Source organism: Acomys minous (genome assembly GCF_964271855.1).
Source record: "Acomys minous genome assembly, chromosome: 10".
NCBI classification, from domain to species: Eukaryota; Metazoa; Chordata; class Mammalia; order Rodentia; family Muridae; genus Acomys; species Acomys minous.
This window is the reverse complement of record NC_140491.1, coordinates 86,817,811-86,837,782: the sequence shown is the minus strand read 5'-3', so window position 1 is coordinate 86,837,782 and position 19,972 is coordinate 86,817,811. Positions and strand designations below refer to the sequence as shown.

Sequence of the window (19,972 nt, the reverse complement as noted above, 5' to 3'; positions counted from 1 at the left end):
CAGAGCCAACATTTTCTTCTGCACGTACATACATGAAAGCAAAACATTTATATACATAAAATAATTAAAAAAATTTTTTAAACAGCAACAAAAAAAACTCTGTCAAAGCTATCAACGGGACAATGGAGCGAAGATTCGCCAAACACTGGCACTGAGTCCTTTAAAACTTCCCAAATCGGCCCCACCCCCGCTTTAATGCGCCCACAGTTTATCCACTGAAAGCATCCTCTTCTCGGAGAGCGACCGACAGCATCGATGCTCTCGGAGTCAACTACTCAGGCCTGGGCGTCAACAGCGGTGCTGCCGGGACAGTGGTAGTCGCCATCTTTGGCAGTGGATGGGCGAGGGCCTGGGCGCGGAAAGGCGCGCGGTGACTGGTACGGATGGTTCCCGCCCGCGGTCTCTTCTGCACATTTAGGGGTGACCAAGCCCCTCCAGTCGGTATTGCCCCCGTCGCACCACCTCTGCCCCTGGGCTTTTCTGCTTGCTCTCCGCTCGGAGCGCAGACCTGTTGTCTGGTCCGGCCCAGCCCGGGTGGCCCCGCGGGTTCCCGGGGACACCCAGCCGAGGCCCGGCGTTGGGGAGGGGGATGAGCTGGCACACCCTGGCCCGAGCCTCTGTCCCTTCAGCTTGGTCTGTCACTAGCCTGTTTTGTTTTGCTCTTTCCCAGGGTTACTTTGCAAAGGGGAAGAATTTGCGACCGTCTTCGCTAGACATGGCTCATGTAAGTCACTCTGAGAATAAAACTTGTTTGGAAACTTGTTAGGAAATGGAGGGACGAATTCATGATGACGTTGGCATAATGCTCGCTGTAATGTAGCAGCAGGGGGAGCAATGGGTGTGAAACTAGGTTGTTGTTGTTTTTTTTTTTTTTCTTTATGCTTTGAAATTAGTTTAACAAACGTTCTATTCAGTTCTCGTACGATTGTTTCTCCGTTCTCATATTTTCACATTTTATAAACATGAAATTCAGTGCAAGCGGCCTTTCAACAATTTTAAAAGTCATTTCAGTAAATACTCAATGTGTTAAAGCCTTTTACAAAGACAAACACTCTTTAGTTAGCCTGAAGTTTTGACGTTATCCGAGTAGGAAGTAACTTTCCAATTTGAAAGGAAAAAGCAAAAGTTCTTATTCTCTCCCACGGACTTGACATTAAGTTTACAAATACTATTATATATATATACGTGTGTGTGTGTGTGTGTGTGTGTGTATACATATATATGTGTGTGTAGCATACATATTGTATAATATGTATATAGTATATGTACATAATATACATGTATGTGTGTATATAGTGTATGTATAATATATGCATGTAATCTATATATTAGATAGTTTGTAGGTAAAGGGCCTAAGAAATATGTGACGATTTTTATTAGAAGTAGCACTGTAGCTTGTCCTGAAGGGGTGTGAGATGAGGAGGCCTCTTAAGGAGAGAAGTTAGGTGAAACAGAAAGGGGGCCAAGCTTTTCAGAGCTCAGACTGCGCTTGCCCAGGACCCAGGCCTGATTCCTAAAGCCCACAAGGCAGGGCACGGCCCTCTGAAACTCTACTTCTGGGGAATTCAGCGCCCTCATCTTCACCTCATTAGACCCCCAGGCACACATATGGCACACATGCATGCTTGCACACAGTCGTGCACACGAAACGAGATTTTAAAAGTAGTACACGATAGTTTGTCAAAAGCTTGAAGAAGGTGTAGTGAGAGATTTCTCATAAGAGAAAAACGGGAGTTTGGGATCACCTCATGGGAAAAATGGTTACCTGGAGTGTGGAGAGATGAGTGAGAGTTAGATCATCAAAGGTTTGAATTAAAAGGTCAGGCATTATTAAATACAGAAACTCTCTCCCCCCAAGTCTTGTAAGTATTAAGGGTATCATTTTTGCCCACCAGAATGTAAGGGGTGTAAGGGACATAGGAGGCGGAGTTGGATTGGGAGATAATGGAATATTCAGAAATCTTGAATTCTGCACGCCGTAATTTAACACCATTCAAGTTGTAATTTAACCAGAGCTGAAGTAGAAAAAAATTAATGTGGCAACAGTTAGTGAGGTGGCATTCCTGTTATTGCCAAGTGTTTGAAGGCGTGACTAAGAGGCAAGTCAGAGGAGTAGACTGCCAGGATGAGCCAAGTTTTCAGGTGACAATTTTTTCAAGCTGTAACTTGCCCTGAAGGGGTGTGGGATGAAGAGGCCTATTATGGGGGGGCAGGGAGGGGGGAGTTAGGTGAGATAGAATAGAATGCTAATATTTGCATCCCCCCACCCCCTGACACCACCCCACCCCCAAGACAGAGTTTCTCTGTGTAGGCTGTCCTGGACTCGCTTTGTAGACCAGGTTGGCCTAAACTCACAAAGATCCACCTGCCTCTGCCTCCTCAAGTGCTGGGGTTACAGGCATGTGCCACAGTGCCCAGCTCCTCTGACTTTTTAAAATGAATTCAGTATGATGAATTTATTGGAAGATTAAAAATTCTTTGATAGAATGAAATATATATTAAATAAATGTAAATGTTGCAAATTAGATATCAAACATAAGTGTTTTGTGTTGGATTATATGTGCCGTAAATTCTAGGCAGATGTTAGTAGTGAAATATGCATTTACATGTGTCTTTAACTGTCTACTTAACATCCTGAGTTATAAAAGTGTACATAGTTTAGTATCTAGGCAAACTGAACTTGACAGTCTTCTGGCTATGCCTACTTTGAACTTTCTCCCTTTCTTCCCTGAAACTCATAAAGTTTTAATACAATTTCCCACGTTAATGATTCCTGGTGAGGACACAAACCTGCTTGCCTGTACAGTCAAGATAATGCAGCAGTAGTGTCAGTGTGCTCAAGGGGCGTGAGTTAGCCACAAGTGGCTGTAACTGAGGACCTCTTCTTTCATGTGAAAAACCTTAGATTGTCTAAGCTCTGAAATATTGAAATATGGATGTTCATGACTATGTATGCTAACTCATTCCTGATAATCCAGGCCAGCTAGCAGATATTTTAAGCTTTATGGACCAAAGGCTAATGCTGATGGTGCAGCGTGAAAGCAATCATATGCAATACATACGTGAGTGATTGTGTCTGACTAGCAGTAAAACTTTATTTCCAGCACTTGGCTATATTGGGAAATCATTTGGCAACTTCTGCATTAAATATTCTTACCCAGGGATTCTATAGAGATCTGTCTATGCTCCCATATTTACATACTTACCAACTTTAACTCAGAGTGGGAAATAAGCCTAAGATCAGAAAATACACCATAAAGCTATGCTAAACACAAAGATATGCCAAAATTAGGGAAAGTGAACATGCCACCAAAGTAGGAGGGAGAGCGTGGGAGGTGGTTAGCTCAGTCTGTAGCAGTTAAAGGAGGATTGGAAAGGAAACATTTGGGCCAAGGATAACGTCTGAAGTCTCTGGTTTAAGGACAACAGAATCTTACTAGTTGCTCTACATTTTAGAATTTATTAATTGGAAAAAATAGACAATTTTTATCCAAAGTAACATATTATTTGTTCTAATATTTGCTTGGTTGACCTAAGGTGAATCTGAAGAAAAGAATTTATTTGGGAGTGAGTGAGTGATTGTAGGAACCGTGGCAAGCCAAGTTGGACCACAGGCACTCCAGGGGGAAGCCAAGGGTCAAAGACTTCTTCATGTAAAATTAGGAAGGTTGCATAATTTTGGGATTGTTTTTGGCCCTAAGGATCAACACGAGGTAGCATCAGCTCAAAGGTGAACAGGCAGTCACTGGTTAGGCATCTTCATGAAAGTGTTTAATTAGCTTGGTTTCTACAGAAGCAGAAGCCTTTGTGCAGGGCTGTGGTTGGGTAGTCTTTCTGTGACCATTCATTTATCAGATATTCTCAAAGCCCCCCCTACATTTTAGCATGGCCTCCTTGTTAGGGTGTGACATGTGTGCCCTCCCCTTGATTCTGACAACTATCATAGTGTTTTGTTTTAATTGTGAGTGCACATACAGTTTGTCACATAGTAGGTATCCCACAGAGGTAGTAAAATAGTATGTACTGTTTTTAAATGATACAACCCAAGGAAATGAATTAGCTTAACGCATAAATATGAAAACTTAAATTTGAGTTCACACCTGTGTAAAAGTCCGGGCGGAGCTGCATGTGCATGTAACAGCTTCTGGGGGAGATAGTGACAGGAAGTTCACTGGGGCTTGATGACTACCATAGTAGCTCCAGGCTCAGTGAGAGACTCTCTAAGTAAACAGGTGACGAGTGATAGACTAGGACTCCTGCTGTCCTCCTTTAGCCTTCTGAGCATACACAAACACACACTGTACACACATCATACACATACACCACATGTGTGCACACAAAAAGATAAAATACAGTACAAAGACTTGTCAGCATTTATTACTTATATCCAAATTTTGTCAATTTCTCTGTTATTAGGTGCTCTGTAATAGAGCCAGACTGGTTTCCTATCTCCCAGGATTTTGTTCTTTAGTGAAAAGGGTTATCAATCCAAAAGCCTTTTCAACTGCAGGATCTTCAGGTTCTGATGAGTCTCATGTGGCCACTGCACCTCCAGATGTATGTAAGTAAAAGATTTATTGCTTTTATTTTATATATATGTTTAAATGTTTTATGTTGTATTTTCTCTGATAGTTTTTTTAGAGTTTGTTCCATTGAAACTAAAGTTCTGCCTAGATATATCAAAAAGTTAAAGTATTACAAAAAATAAATTAAAACAATGTGTCTTATAGGAGTATATGCCAATAAACACATTGTAACTTAAGATATTATAAGCTAAAAGTCCATTTGATACACTTAATGTCCCAAACATAGTAGTTTGGCAGTACGGTGTACTGTGTATTGCCTGTTTCTAGGTATCACATGACTAAACTGAAGCTCTTAGCTAATGACAAGAGAGATTATTGTGAAGTCTGTTGCTACCTGAAGAAATTGTGAAAAGTCAATGTTCAGTGCATATTGTATGCATACTGTCATAAAGCTTAAAAAGGCTAAATTGAGCCATTGGAAGTCCAGTGCTGTCTACACTTGGATCTAAAACTTCTGGGCTTTTTTGAAGATTTTATTTTTATTCATGTGTACGTAAGTGCAGGTACCTGCAGAGGCCGAGTGTTTGATCCTCTGAAACTGGAGTTATAGGCAGTAATTGGTGGCCCTGCTCGGGTGCAGTGTGTACTCTTAAATCACTGAGACATCTTACCAGTCCTGAAAACAGTTTTGTGAACTTTAGTTTCATTCTGTCATCTGACATACAGTCTTCCCTCACTCGCCCAGGTCTTCTGATCCTGTAAGCTGTGTTGCTACTTACAGCTCTTTGCTAAGTCCCTTCAATATAGGAATCACTTTGTATGTTTATTATGTATTTGTTGAACAATTTACCTAAAATCCCAGTGCTTCTTTTAATTTGCATCACTATCATACTAATCATTCTAAGGTACTGCAATTGTGTTACTTTCTTGATAAATATTCTCTATTATTTCTCTCAGCAGCAGTTTCCAAATTGTGAGTCATTGTCTAAGGTTATTTAAAGAGGATGAGTGATGGATAGAAAGGTTTGAGAAATTACACATTCCATACTTGAAAATTTATAATGCATGACAAAATACCAAAGGCTTTTAGAAGCTTAACCGAATATGTCCCAAAATATACAGGGAATCCTTGTTCCTTCAAAAACTTTACTACGATTTAAGGTCAGCAGGGCATTCAAAGCCCAACAACTTTCTGGTTTTTATTTTTGCTGTTTTTAACAACTCCCTAGCTTATGTCACTTGAAGACTAACTGTGCCTGGCCCATGTTGTTCCCTTCAGGCTCTCGGACAGTGTGGCCTGATGAAACCATGGGACCATTTGGACCTCAGGATCAGAGATTCCAGCTTCCTGGGAATATAGGCTTCGATTGTCACCTCAATGGGACTGCCTCACAGAAGAAAAGCATTGTCCACAAGACTCTGCCTGATGTTCTGGCAGAGCCTCTTTCAACTGAAAGACACGAGTTTGTGATGGCGCAGTATGTGAATGAGTTTCAGGTTGGTTGTTAATATTGTTGCTCTTATTAATGCTGCATTCAATTACTGTGCATATTTTATTGAAAGGGTAAAAAATAGAAGTCAGATATATAAAAACAGCATAGCCAACATTAAAATAACCTGACACTGTCCAGTGTATATTTTTAAATTATAATCTCTGTTAAATAGTTCTTCTAAAGTATATTTTCAGTAACTATTTATTGCAAATATGACTGCTGATTCCAAATATGACTGTTTTGCTAAAAAGACTAAGGTTTCATGTGTTTTACTTTTTAAACTACCAATTATAGGCCAGTAGTGATGACATGTGCCTGTAATTCCAGCACGTGACCAGTAGGAGGAAGATCTCTGTAGGTTCAAGACTAGCCTAACCTACATTGTTAGTTCCAGGCCACTTGGGGCAACTATAATTTGTCAATTAAAAGGAAAGCAATATACATGTTTGACATTATGGGAAAAGAAAAGAAAAACCAATTTCTAATGGATGTGGGGAAGATTTTTGCAATTTTTGTTTTTGTTCATGTTTGTATCATATGTATGCATGTGTACACATGTCCAAATGTATGTGCAGGTATGCTTGCTCAAGAGGGCGTGAGTAGAGACTAAAGTTGATACAGGGATGTCTTCCTTGGTTGCTTCTCCGCCTTATTTTTTGAGGCAGGCTCTGTCACTGGGTCAATTTCCTATTTTGGCAAGGCTGGCCAGCAAGGCCCCTAATACTCAGATACAGATGTGTGTGCCGCCATGCCTAGCAGCTTTGGTGAGGGCTGGGAATCCAAATTCCGATCCTCATGCTTGCATGAGCACACTTTCTGAGCCCTGTGTTACAACTGTTTAAACTGGAGTTACACCATTATTCTTGGAAATAGAAGGCTATGTACATCTCAGAGATGTGCTCAAACTCCTAAGCTGTGACAGTGCTACATAGTTTAAGAGTTTTGTTTTGGGCTCAAATCCAAGTGGATTAAAGACTTCAACATAAAACCAAGACACTAAGTCACTTAGAAGAAAAAGTGGGGAAGGGCCTGGAACATATTGGCACAGGAGACAACTTCCTGAACAGAACACCAACGGCCCAGGCATTAATGTCAACAATTAATAAATGGGACCTCATGAGGCTGAGAAGCTTCTGTAAGGTAGGAGACACTGGCAAGAGAACAAAGTGACAGCCTACAGACTGGGAAAAGATCTTCACCAACCCTACATCTCACAGTGGTCTAATATCCAAAATATATTAAAGAACTCAAGAAATTAAACACCACCAAACCAAATAACCCAATTGAGAAATGGGGCTTGGAACTAAACAGAGAATTCTCAACAGAGGAATATCAAATGGCTGAGAAACACTTAAAGAAATGTTCAGCCTCCTTAATCATCAGGGAAATGCAAATCAAAACAACTCTGAGATTCCATCTTACACCCATCAGAATGGCGAAGATCAAAAATTCAAGCGACACCACATGCTGGCGAGGATGTGGGGAGAGAGGAACACTCCTTCATTGCTGGTGGGAATGCAAACTAGTACAGCCACTTTGGAAATCTATCTGGTGCTATCTCAGAAAAATGGGAATAGGGCTTCCTCAAGACCCAGCTATTCCACTCCTTGGAATATACCCAGAAGATGCTCCAGCACACAACAAGAAAATTTGCTCAACCATGTTCATAGCAGCCTTATTTATAATAGCCAGAACATGGAAACAGCCTAAGTGTCCATCAATAGAAGAATGGATAAAGAAACTGTGGTACATATACACTATGGAATACTATTCAGCTATTAAAAACAAGGAATTCCAGAAATTTGTGGATAAATGGATTGAGCTAGAAATGATCATAATGAGTGAGTTAACCCAGAAGCAGAAAGACTCAAATGGTATATACTCACTTATATCTGCATATTAGTCCAAGGGGCATGTCCCACGAAAGCCTTCACTTACCAGGAACCTGGGACAGAGGGGAGGACATCCTATTGGGACTCTAGATGAGAGAAGCATGGGAGAATGACAAAGTGGAAGGATCCAGAGGGTCTTAGAAACCTAAAAGTAGAACATTATGATAGGCAGATTTGGGCCCAGGCGTCCCACTCAAACTAAGGCACCAGCCAAGGACAATACAGGTGGTAAACTTTAAACCCCTACCCAGATCTAGCCAATGGTCAGAACATTCTCCACAGTAGAGTGGAGAGTGGGATATTACTTTCTCACATACTCTGGTGCCTCACCTTTGACCATTCCCCTGGAGGGGGAGACCTGGTGGCACTCAGAGGAAGGACAGCAGGTTACCAAGAAGAGACTTGATACCCTATGAGCATATAGAGGGGGAGGTAATCCCCCTCAGGAACAGTCATAGGGGAGGGGAATAAGGGGAAAATGGGAGGGAGGGAAGAATGGGAGGATTTAAGGGATGGGATAACCATTGAGATGTAACAAGAATAAATTAATAAAAAAAAAAAACAATTTATTAAAACTTTTAAACCTTAAAAAAAAAGAGTTTTGTTTTGGGAGAGGGTTGGGTTTTTGTCATAGTGGTGCATTTTGTTTGTTTTTAATGATTTAATTGTGTGGTATATGTGTCTGCATATCTGAATGTGCACATGGGTGCAGGTGCCCGTGTAGGCAAGAGATAGCAGATCCTATGGATCTGGAGTTCCAGGTGCCTGTGAGCTGCCTGAAGTAAATGTTAGGAACTAAACTCAGGACGTGTGTGAGAGCATCGTGCTCTTACCTACTGAACTATCTTGGCAGCCCCTGTCGTTACATAGTTTTAAGTAAAACTCTTACTTGGTACACCAGTCTTTCAATGTATGAGTTGTATCGGATGACAGGACTTTGGGATGATGTTGACTTGCTGCATCTTTTTATACCAATGATTCTTGCTCTGTCCTCTCATTTCTTTCTTCTTCCTCTCCATACCAAACACTTGATCTTTCCCACAAATTCTGTTCTTTATCTTCTCATTTAATTATTCTTTAGTCACTAGTTCATTAGCTTTTACAACAAGCTAAGTCCTTAATTCCTAAGTCAGTATTATTTTTGATATTTGCCCAATGAATGTCTTTATTTGGATATATGGTACATCCTGGTTTTGTGTTTAATACTGAAGGTGTCCTTTTAAAAAAAGATTTAATGCTGTCTACTCCTCTCAAAGGGCTAATGTATTATAAGCTACAGATAAGTTTCAGCTGGGTACTACCTGTAAACCCTTCTGTGGCTAAGCTATATGATTCAACTATGTTATTTTTTAAATTAGCATCATCCCAATTTTACAACAATCCAATGTCATATAAATTCACAAAAAGTAACATAAGAATTTTTATGGCATTTCAGCCTGTTTCTTAGCCAAATACTGTTCCTGTCAGATGCCAGAATATCAGTATATTTACATATTTGCCTTTTCTCCAATATTTCTTTAGAACTTTAAGAACTTATGGACTGGAGAGATGGCTCAGTGATTAAAAGCACTGGCTGCTCTTCCAGAGGTCCTGGGTGCCATTCCTAGAACCTACATGGCAGGTCGCAACTGTCTGTAACTCCAGTTCTAGGGACTCTGATGGGCCTGTGCACATAAAAAAATTAAATTGTTAAGAAAAAAGGAGTTTATACTTATTTTAGGTGAAAGCATTACCTTATCTCTCCATTAGAATCATTTTGTAAACTTTCTAACTTAAATTCCTAACATAGAGCATGTAATTTGAACTTAAGCTTTTCCTTTTATCCTTGTTCTTCTTCCACAGAGCAATGACACACCTCTTGAACAAGAAATTAACAGTGCAGAAGCTTACTTTGAAAGTGCCAGAGTTGAGTGTGCCATCCAGACATGCCCAGAACTGCTGCGGAGAGGTAGCAATGAAACTCAACATGTGTATTAGATGATGTTATTAGATGATGTGTATTAGATGATGTTATCAGATGATGCCATATGTCTTTATCTGCCTAATGTAAGGCTCTGTGGGCTGATATTTATATAAGTTTATATATATATAAGTTTACATATAAGATGCAAAGAATAATCTTGAGAATTTCATACAGTGAATTTTGACTATATTCATCAACATTTCTCTCCCTTCAAGAGGATCTCCTACCACCTCTCTGAACTATCCCTCCACCACCCCAATTCCATATCTTTCTCTTTGTAAAAATAAACGGTGGAGTTCATTTGGCACTGCCCATGTACTTCTGGGTAAGGGCCACTTACAAGAGCGTGGTTAACCTCCCAGGAGCCATACCCTTAAAGAGAACTGCTTCTCCTCCCCACAGGCCATCAGCTCTCCATAGCTGCTGGGTTAGGGTTGGGGACTTGTGAGCCTCTTCTGCTTCCTGCTCAAATGGTAACTGCCTTCATCCTGAGCGGGTCTTCTGCACAGCTGCTGTGGGTCTCTAGGTGCAGAAGGTCCTGCGGTAGCCATCCTTCTGAACGCTGAGAGCTGGTGTGATGTAGCGGTCCCGTTTGTGGCTGTACTCCACAATCATTTAGTCTCTGCACTTTGACCACTTGTCAAAAAAGTCGTAATGGTACATTCATTTGAAAATTATATCAAAAGCAAAACAGTGTAACGTAGCTTAACCATCAGAGCTGTTTGTTGCTATTTCAGCTCTTTCAATAAGGCTGCATCGTTTTACTCTTTTTTAAAGTAGCATACATTTGCAAAGCTGCCTTAGCCCAGTAATTTAACTTAATTTCATCTTTCTGGATAAGTTACTTTTATGAACTATAGCTCTTTGTATAAAGCTAATTGTTTTCTTCTTGGAATTTATATTCTTATTTTTAGATTTTGAATCACTTTTTCCAGAAGTGTCTAATAGCAAACTAATGATCCTGACTGTTACACAGAAAACTGAGAATGACATGACTGTTTGGAGTGAAGAGGTAGAACTTGAGAGAGAGATGCTCTTAGAGAAGGTGACTCTTCTAATTTCCTTGTAACTTCATGTTGTCGTATTGAAATGTTACTCTACAGTTGCGTTGACACATTTTATGAAAAGCCCTTTCACATGCTAAGAAACTGGAACCTTGTTGGACTTCCTATCTGAACTCGTAATACACACTGAGCTTACATTAGACTTAGACTGCTGTCCCACTTACAGTCAGCCTGTTTTGTTAACATGCCTGTAAGAGACAGTGTTACAACCACCTTATTCGCCTTGGGTTTCCCATGTAAACAGCACTTACAACCCAAACTACAGCATAGTTGTAGTCCTATGTCACGTACTCTTTCATGCCCCTGACCCAGCCACCTGACACAATCAATAACTGCCATAAATGGTGGAAACAGCATATGTATAATATTTGATAAGTGAATGTTTGTTTTTCTGAGTGCTTCTGGGGCAGTTGGAGTCAGTAACTTAACCCTTTCTTAAAGATTTCGGTAAAATAGCCCTCATTCCTTCCCTATGTGATGCTTCTCTTGTTAAGTGAACACAGAGCAAAAGCCCTTTGTGAGGGGCACAGACAAGACAGCATTTAGGCAGGCACAGATTCAGACTCATAGAGCCCACAGATTATAAATAAGCCTGAAGCCACAAGCTACTGGGAGGCAAGTAGAGAATTCAAATCCAACTCATCCTCTCTCTGTCTGTCTGTCTATCTCTGTCTCTGTCTCCCCCCTCCCCAAGAGGAAATCTGATTTTTTTTTTCTTAACCCAATACCAATGCATATTGGTAACTCTTGAATTATCACCAATGCATTTAAACAATGCAACTACACAAGAGAAATTTGTGTTTTCTGGCCTGTATTTGTTCTGTAAAGTATTTCAAACACTGAAGAAATGGCACCATTTTTCAAGGAAAAGCTACTTTCAGGCGCTGCAGAGATGGTTCAGTAGTCTAGAGCACTTGTTGCTCTTCCAGAGGTAGTTTGGTTCCCAGCACTCACATGGTGGCTCCCAACTATTTGTAACTGTAGTTCCAGGGGATCCATTGCCCTCTTACCATTTTTTGTGAGCACTACACATGTGTACTGTCCACAGACATACATGTAGGCAAAATAGCCGTACATATAAAATAAGTAAATAGTGATTTTTAAATACCACTTTTCTTGGTATTCTTGAAACATCTAGTTCCATTTATTCCTTTTCTAGATTTTTCTAAGATACGTTACTCCAACACTCTGTTCCTTTCCTGCATTTCCCCTATGCTTTATATAGCATATCAAGTAAATAATGAAAACAACCTCTAAAGAAAAGTAATCACACTGAACAATGTGACAGTATACCGCACTGTGTACATCTTTTTTCCTGCCCTTTGCTTTTTACCTGAAGATTGTTTTGATACCTCTGTATACCAGTATATGTAGATATATTTTATTTCTTATAAAATCTGCTTTATAGTATGAGTAAACTTAAATTTTTAAGTTATTTTAAAATTTCTTATGTGATTTGAAAATTGAAAATTCAACTTAGCTATTACTGGCACAGCTGTGAAAAATCATTGTTACATACATTCTTATGAGCACTAACCTCCATAGGCTCCTACATAGAAAATGGCTGACTTACTGTCATTTTAAATTTTAATAGATGCTGATGATATGCCTACCCCAGAAACTGTTAGTGTATATGCTGTGATCCTAGCTATCTTATCACTTAACATTCTTCTTAACAATCAGATAAAATCTTCAGATAGTTACTTATATACATATGTATTTAATAATTTAAGGCTATATAATAACTTCCTTAATTTTGATATTGGGTAATATGAATCTTTCTGTGGGACAAGAAAGAGTATTCCTCTGTGTGATAGATTGAGAATGACTCATTGAGCACCTTAACTCACTCCAGTTGAAAAATCCCCTTACTGGTTTCCATGCAAGACAGTGTCAAGCCTTCTATACTTCTCGGAGTTAGCTGGATGTTTCTCTTCATTTGGGATATTACAGTTTACATATTTAGCAGTATTTTATGGTGATAAAACATGCTACTCAAATGTACCACATAGAGCTTACTCATGCATGTTATTGTGTTTTAACAGGTGTGAGTATATTTGTTTGTACTAATTAATAAGGATTTATATCTTAATTAGTGTGGTAGCCTGTGCTATTGATCTGAAAGCAGAGGCAGGTGGTTCTCTGAGAGTCTGAGGCCAGCCTGGTCTATGTAGTGAGTTCTAGGACAGCCAGGAAACAGACATACTTTCAGATTTAAGAAAATTTAAGTAGGAAGTGACTAACAGACATCTTATTTACATATTAAAAGCTTCATAAATGTATGGTTCTCATCCATGGTGAGGTGCTGCAGGGCTCATCCTTATGCAGTCATCATGTTAGTAGTGCTGGTTTCTGGTCATATTAAGAGTCTGACCTAATTTGGTATTGACTCCAATATAGTTCTTTCAGTTTTCTATGACAAATGTGACTTTGCACATACTAAATTGTATAAACTAAATAAACTAAATTTCTGTGGGAAAACATCTTAATTAAAGTATGTTAATAAGTTAGCTGGAACCACTTATAGCTTATTCTCCATGTCCAATTCTGATTTTTTCCAGCAGATGTCAGTGTTTGCCTCTGATGAATAGAAATCATAAGAGAAACTTGCTGGTGCTTTTAATGAAATTTAGTTAACCTTTGCACTTGCTTGATTGTATTGCTTTGTTTTGTTCTTTTAGTTTTTAGGTATGACTTTTTTCATTAAGTTAGAATATGGTCTAATGACTTTTAAGACTTGCATAGATTATGAAATACAGGAACAAATGTTAATGTTGACTATGGTTGATAATCTAGAGAACACCTCTTTATTTAATATTTACCACCAGTTGATAAGTAGATACAGAGAGAAAAATTAGTGTAGGTGCTATGCCTCTGTAGGCATCACTAAACTTCATGTAAAATGTGTCAAAAATAAATTATAATAAATGTAGTTCTAAAAAGAGACAAACTTGTGGCAAGTAAATTTACCGTTTGAATAAAATGATTAGTGGCCCAGCCCTGAGAAGAGTAAGTTGGGAGACCTCACCTTGCCATCTGCACAGGAGGCATTCATAGACAGAAAGCAGACATGAAGTCCAGAAACGCTATGATGGTAGCTCTGAGTTTGCCTTACTGAGCATGGTCAGTTGGCAGACGTAAGTGAGCAGTACTCAGGTGTTACCAAACTCACGCCTCAGGCTGGACTGACACTCCACATTTACGGTATGTGAAGTTGAGAGTCAGAATAGGAAAGCAGCTTCAAGCCAAGTCCTAGTAACCTCCTTGGTCTCTAATAGAGATGAACAGCTCTCAAAAACTGAACAGAGGGCTTTGGCCGTGTAGGCAGAAGAGCTGAGCAGAGTAGAGGCCAAACAAGGTATAGACAGGGTCTTGCAAAGTTACTTTTACTGCAGGTTAGAATAGGGAGGGCTTTCTTGTCATGCTGGCTAAGGTGAACTACGCCCCTTCAAATTGGTTGGTTGCTATCAATCTTCTGGCTGTTTCTGAAAACTGACCTATTTAAGGTTCGGTTTGATTGCTAATTATGTGAGTAGTTCCATTCCAGCTTGATCTGGTCTGCCTCACTAGAATCAACATGGTGACTCCTATAAGCTTTAACAAGCCCCAGATATGGTCATCATCTTTATCCACTGATAAGAGCAAGACCATAACTTTCTTACAGTGTATTTATATGCCTAAGATAGAGCTTTGTACTGTATGTCAGTCGCACATTTCAAGATTAACAAAAATTACAATACTACAGAATAACAATTGTTGTTAACAAAATTGTGCAAATATGGTCTCTTTCAAAATACTGTTTTTACACTTTTTGCTTTTGCTTAAAGAAAGTTTTTTATTTGTTTTGATTTGTGCTGATTGCAGACATCACTGTCATGGCACAGTGGGGTCATTATTAAGAATAATAATAGTCTGCACAGTTCCCAGCCAACTCCACAGTTGAGTTGGACAGTTACTAAGTGTCTAACAGTGGACAGTGGACCATAGACCAAGAGATTGATTCACATGACTGCTAGACCCTGGGAGATTTTTATCACAGTACTCAAAATAGTTTGACTTATAAGGCTTAAAAATTATGTAATCATTTCTAGAATTTTCAGATTATGTGTTTGGAGGGCAGTTGAGCACAGATAACTAAAGCCATAGAAAATAAATCCTCAGACAGGGTACTTGTGTATTATAGGCATCTTGGACAGTCTATCTCAGTTATAAGCTCTGTTTTACACTGTTAAAGCAGCCATAGACAGTAAATGACTGAATGAATGTGGCTGTGTCAGTAAAATGGCATATCCAAACAGGCAGTGGGCTTGATTTTCTCTAGGACTATAATTTGCTAGTGTGTGGTGTATTATACACTCTGCATTCCTAAGTCCTGGCCATTAGAGTCAGTGTCAGGTGAATGTCAGAAGTGCTCTGTCTCTTCACTCTTGATGGACCAGAAATCTATGTTTCCCAGCACTGTGGGACCCCTGCACATTGCTTTTCAGTTCTCAAGTTTCACACCTGGGTATTTGCCAGGTCTGTTAGAATCAGCCTTGCCCCTTGCTTACTCAGCTCAGCCTTTTGCTAAGCATCAAGGGTGAATTGCTACTCAGGAGCCTGCTGGGGGTCTGCCTCTGCACTGCCCTGCCAGACAAACTGCAGGTGTTTTAGCAGTCCTCAATTCTTTCTTTTTGCCTCCTTAACTCAGTGACATCATCACTTTGCTTAGATTCCACTCTGTCCTAGTTTACTTTCTGTTGCTACAACTATACCAAAACCAATTTGTTTATTTGGCTTACGTGTCCTGATCACAGATCATTGAGGGAAGGAGTTCAAAGCAGGAACCTGGAGGCAGGAACTGAAGTAGAGACCATGGAAGGAACACTGCTTACTGGCTTGCTTTCTGAGTCTTGTTCAGCCTACTTATATAACACAAGACCACCTATGTAGGGGTGCACCATCCATAATGGATTGGGTCCTCCCATATCTATCATTAATCAAGAGAATGTCCCCATAGACTTGCCTACAGCTGAATCCGATAGAGGCATTTTCTCATCCTCTTCCCAGAAGACCCTGGTTTGTGTCAAGGTGAAAGAAACAAAACAAAACAAAACCAGCATCCACTTTTCCTTTTAAATAAAAAGTGGACATTTGCTCTCATTTTCTCAAAGACCATAACTTTTTGAAGCATAAAAAATAGTTGCCTTGCATATATTGATCAGTTTATCACTTTCAACAGGATACTGAGTTTTGTCTCTTTGCTGTGAGTAGACTTAAAGCTGTGCCCTTAGATTTTAGATATTTGTTGTACCTTTTTGTCAGCAGTATAGTTTAGACTTAAACTTGTTACTGTCTTTTCAGCTTACAGTTCTGATCAACAAATACACCACAGAAATTAGATTGCAAGACCAAAATTCTGATCTGTACATATGGTATTTAGCAGTCATACACAATAGCTATAAAAGACACATAAATATTTAGTGAAAAGTGGGTATCCTGTTTATTCCTCCACTCCACCTACCTATGTGCTCAGATTTTGTTGTTTCATTTTCTTAAAGTGCTAGTGATTTATTCTAGGGCCTTGGGCAAACTAGACAAGTTCTCTGTGGTTGAACTATGTCCACAGTACCATTTTAGTTGCCTTTTCAGAAATATTTTCTGAGTATAGATACACATTTGAAGGACATAACTATTGAATCTTTCACAACTTTATTTATGGATATTTTGCTACTTATATGTCTGTGTCACATGTGTGTCCCTGATACCCACAAAGACCAGAAAAGGGAGTCAGATGCCCCTAGTACTGGCATTTCAGACAAGTTGTAAGCTGTCGTGCATGTGCTAAGAATTGAGCCCAGGTCTTCTGGAAGAGCAGCCAACGGAACCATCTCTCTAGCCCTGTTTTACAACAACCTCTATTAATCAATGGATAGGTTAGATCTTTTTTTAATTTTTATTTTTTGCTTACCTATTTGTGATCTTCATTATACAAAAACTAAGCTACAGTTTGAAATTTAGGACAAAGTTGGGAGTTAGTAGTACAGGCCTGACCTAGATGTACTTTGTTAAGTAATAAATAATGTAGAAGAAAAGTACAAAATTTAAGTTTCATTATAGAGGCTAACTTGTATTAACTATCAGTCTTTGAAGTAGTGAAAATCTGATTTATAGTCTTTTTATTAATTCTGTAGTTTCCTCTAAAGCAAAATATACTCGTGTAACAATTTTATTTTAAGAAATATAATCCACTCTGAGTGTTGCTGGGTCAAGCACTGATATTACCCTTTCCTCTGCAGTTCATTAATGGTGCTAAGGAAATCTGCTATGCTCTTCGGGCTGAAGGATATTGGGCTGATTTCATTGACCCATCATCCGGTTTGGCAGTGAGTAAATGCAACTCTAAAAGCCATATTACATGAAGTAGATAGAGTTCTTACTATAAAATTACAACTGTCCTATTGGCCAAACAAAAGCAATTTAGACATTTTTACAACTCAAAATATCCAAAGGAATATGCTTACTGTAAGTCCCTTGTTTCATAAATCTAGGAGATATTTACAGCACTGTTTTTGTTGATAATAATGAAACAGACATATATGTTTACTCTTTGTAAGCTAAAACTTAGAAATTACTGTGGTCTAGTCTAGTTTCTTAAAGGACCAAAGTATCTTGAAGTTAAGAAAATATGAAGTGTAAAAAAAATTAGAGAAGGGACGTTTTGAATGTTTCTGTAGTCATGGCCATACTTCAACTGTAAGAAGTAATGAAATTGTCTTTAATTGTAAGATAGAAGCACATGCTGTGTCTCAGAGTCAGATACAGCGCCCTGTAGACTAGAGGACTTTCTCCGCCTTTAGTCCCCTTTGTAAAAGTGATGAAGCTGAGTCATAGATGATTCTCTTAGGTTTCACTCAACTTCAGAGTTTGTGTAATGCTATACATTCAGTTCTAGGTAGCTTGAAACCTAGATGGTTCATTTCCCTTGCCCCGCATGCACAAGAGCTGCAGAGAGTGTGTTAGAACAGGTTAGGTTTTGTATGTGACTTTTTATTGGATTAAAAATATATTGAAACAGATAGACATTTATATTTACATAAATATTCCTACAGTATCTTTCTTCCTGATGAAAATATTACTTCATTTCTTATTTCCTCTAGTTTTTTGGACCATACACAAACAACACACTTTTTGAGACAGATGAACGCTACCGGCATTTAGGATTCTCCGTTGATGACCTTGGCTGCTGTAAAGTGATCCGTCACAGCCTCTGGGGTACTCATGTGTTTGTAGGAAGCATCTTCACTAATGCAACAGCAGACAGCCATATCATGAGGAAGCTCAGTGGAAACTAGCGAGGCCCTGTGATCATTGGAGCACTGCTTGTCTGTAGTGATTGCTCCCTGTAAACACTGTATGGACCCCAGCTTCTAGAGGATTCTTGGTTCTAAGTATTTATTTCATCACTTATGGGTTTACATAGACAGGTGACTTGGGATTTCAAAATTGCAAATGCTAGTTCATATTCTGGAGTACATGCTGAACACACCCATGCTCTGCCGAATGAGGTCATCAACATGTAACCAGGGTATGTATGGTCTCTTATTGTTAATTCTCCCCTTTATTGGGAAAACTTTAGTTTAATTATTTTTTCCAAAAATAAATCATACATTTGGCTATGCTGGCTTAGGTTTTTTCATTGCAGTAGTTTAAAAAACACAGCTATTTAGCAGGTAAAAGAAGCTACAACATTACATTTTAAGTTGTTTTTTAGTATACTATTTATAATTCTTCATTCACTGAAGACCTACTCTTCTAATCAAACTGGCTCTCGTTTATTATTTTGAAGAACTGTCAGCAGGAAGTAAAAGTAGTAACATCTTTTATGTGTGAAGTATATCAGTTTCATTCTTAGACTGAAAAGTAATTCTTAACCCTGTGGTTTAAACAGTGAAATATAATTTATTTTCAAATGAGTGGATGCCTCAGCTCCAAATCACACCTTAACACCCTCACTGCAGAGGTGCCTTGTTTTCTACAGCACTTATTGAACTGCTGTAAACTTTAAATGAATTATCATTCATCGGTGAGGCTGTTGCCAATTAGAGACTTGTTGGTGCTAACAGTAGGAAGTTATTAGATACTGTGATATGTGAAAATGCCACAGGTATCTGTTTCATCTTACACAAAGCCACATGAACATGAAAATGTATAATATTATCTGACTAAACATAGCACAGGAACACAACTGTGCTTCTTTTATTTATATACATTGTCTGTTCACTCTTAATGGCTATCAAGAGGTCTCCTAAACATCTGAAGATTTATAGAACTTAGGTTGGAAGAACTTTACAGGTAACTAGTGCTAGTTCTACATTTAGTAAAATAACATGAATAGTACTTTGCATGCCTTAAATTTCCTTTAAAATTTACTGAAATATATATCTTTAAAGTTTTAATTAGTGCATATCTAAAAATTCGTCTATAGAACGCTACACTTTACAGAAGTGCTTCCATTTCAATGTTAAAGCTTGTATGTATTTCTTGAGTTTCCATCACTTTTAACATCAACTGAATTCTTATACTTGAACAAAAATTGGCATTTTTCTTAGGGCTGGTTCTATTATTGGTCCAAAGTAGAGTATATCCACCTCTGTACTACTTAGACTTTGAGTGGATAAGTCTTTATTTGGGGGCCTATTCAATACAGGGTATGGTTTGTTTAGCATCACCCTGGCCTCTGCCTACTTAGATACAAACCTCTGAGGAAACAAAAATGTTTCCAAATAAAGCAAAATTATATTAAGGGACAAAATACTTTATTTTTTGCAGTCAATTATAGCCAAGTATAACATTTTTTCTAGCAGCTTTGCCTGCACTTGAGAGCTACTGTTCCACGGCACTTTCTACCACAACTCAATTATGAATGCTTCATAATTTACCTCCACATTCACAGATTAATTTCATTAGCCCATGGGGGCTTGAGTATCAGTGTTTTGTTGTTTTGTTTTTAGCTTTCAGCTTTCTGAGTAAGGGGGTTGAACCATTGGTACAT

At 38.8% G+C, this 19,972-nt stretch overlaps 1 protein-coding gene across 3 annotated transcripts; it reads left to right on the top strand.

Moving 5' to 3' along the window:
• The first annotated feature begins 267 nt into the window (after window positions 1–267).
• On the top strand, window positions 268–18,596 carry MMADHC (metabolism of cobalamin associated D). Of its 3 annotated transcripts, none has more exons than XM_084797386.1 (8): window positions 268–377; window positions 671–724; window positions 4,417–4,561; window positions 5,806–6,023; window positions 9,754–9,859; window positions 10,789–10,919; window positions 17,217–17,303; window positions 18,078–18,596. In XM_084797386.1, the coding sequence occupies exons 2-8, from the start codon at window positions 716–718 to the stop codon at window positions 18,270–18,272; spliced, it is 891 nt and encodes a 296-aa protein (XP_084653512.1). In that variant the 5' UTR covers window positions 268–377; window positions 671–715; the 3' UTR covers window positions 18,273–18,596. The 3 variants fall into 3 exon arrangements, with proteins under 3 accessions (XP_084653512.1, XP_084653513.1, XP_084653514.1); XM_084797387.1 differs by having other exon boundaries at window positions 293–441; XM_084797388.1 differs by having other exon boundaries at window positions 327–420.
• The last annotated feature ends 1,376 nt before the right edge of the window (window positions 18,597–19,972 follow it).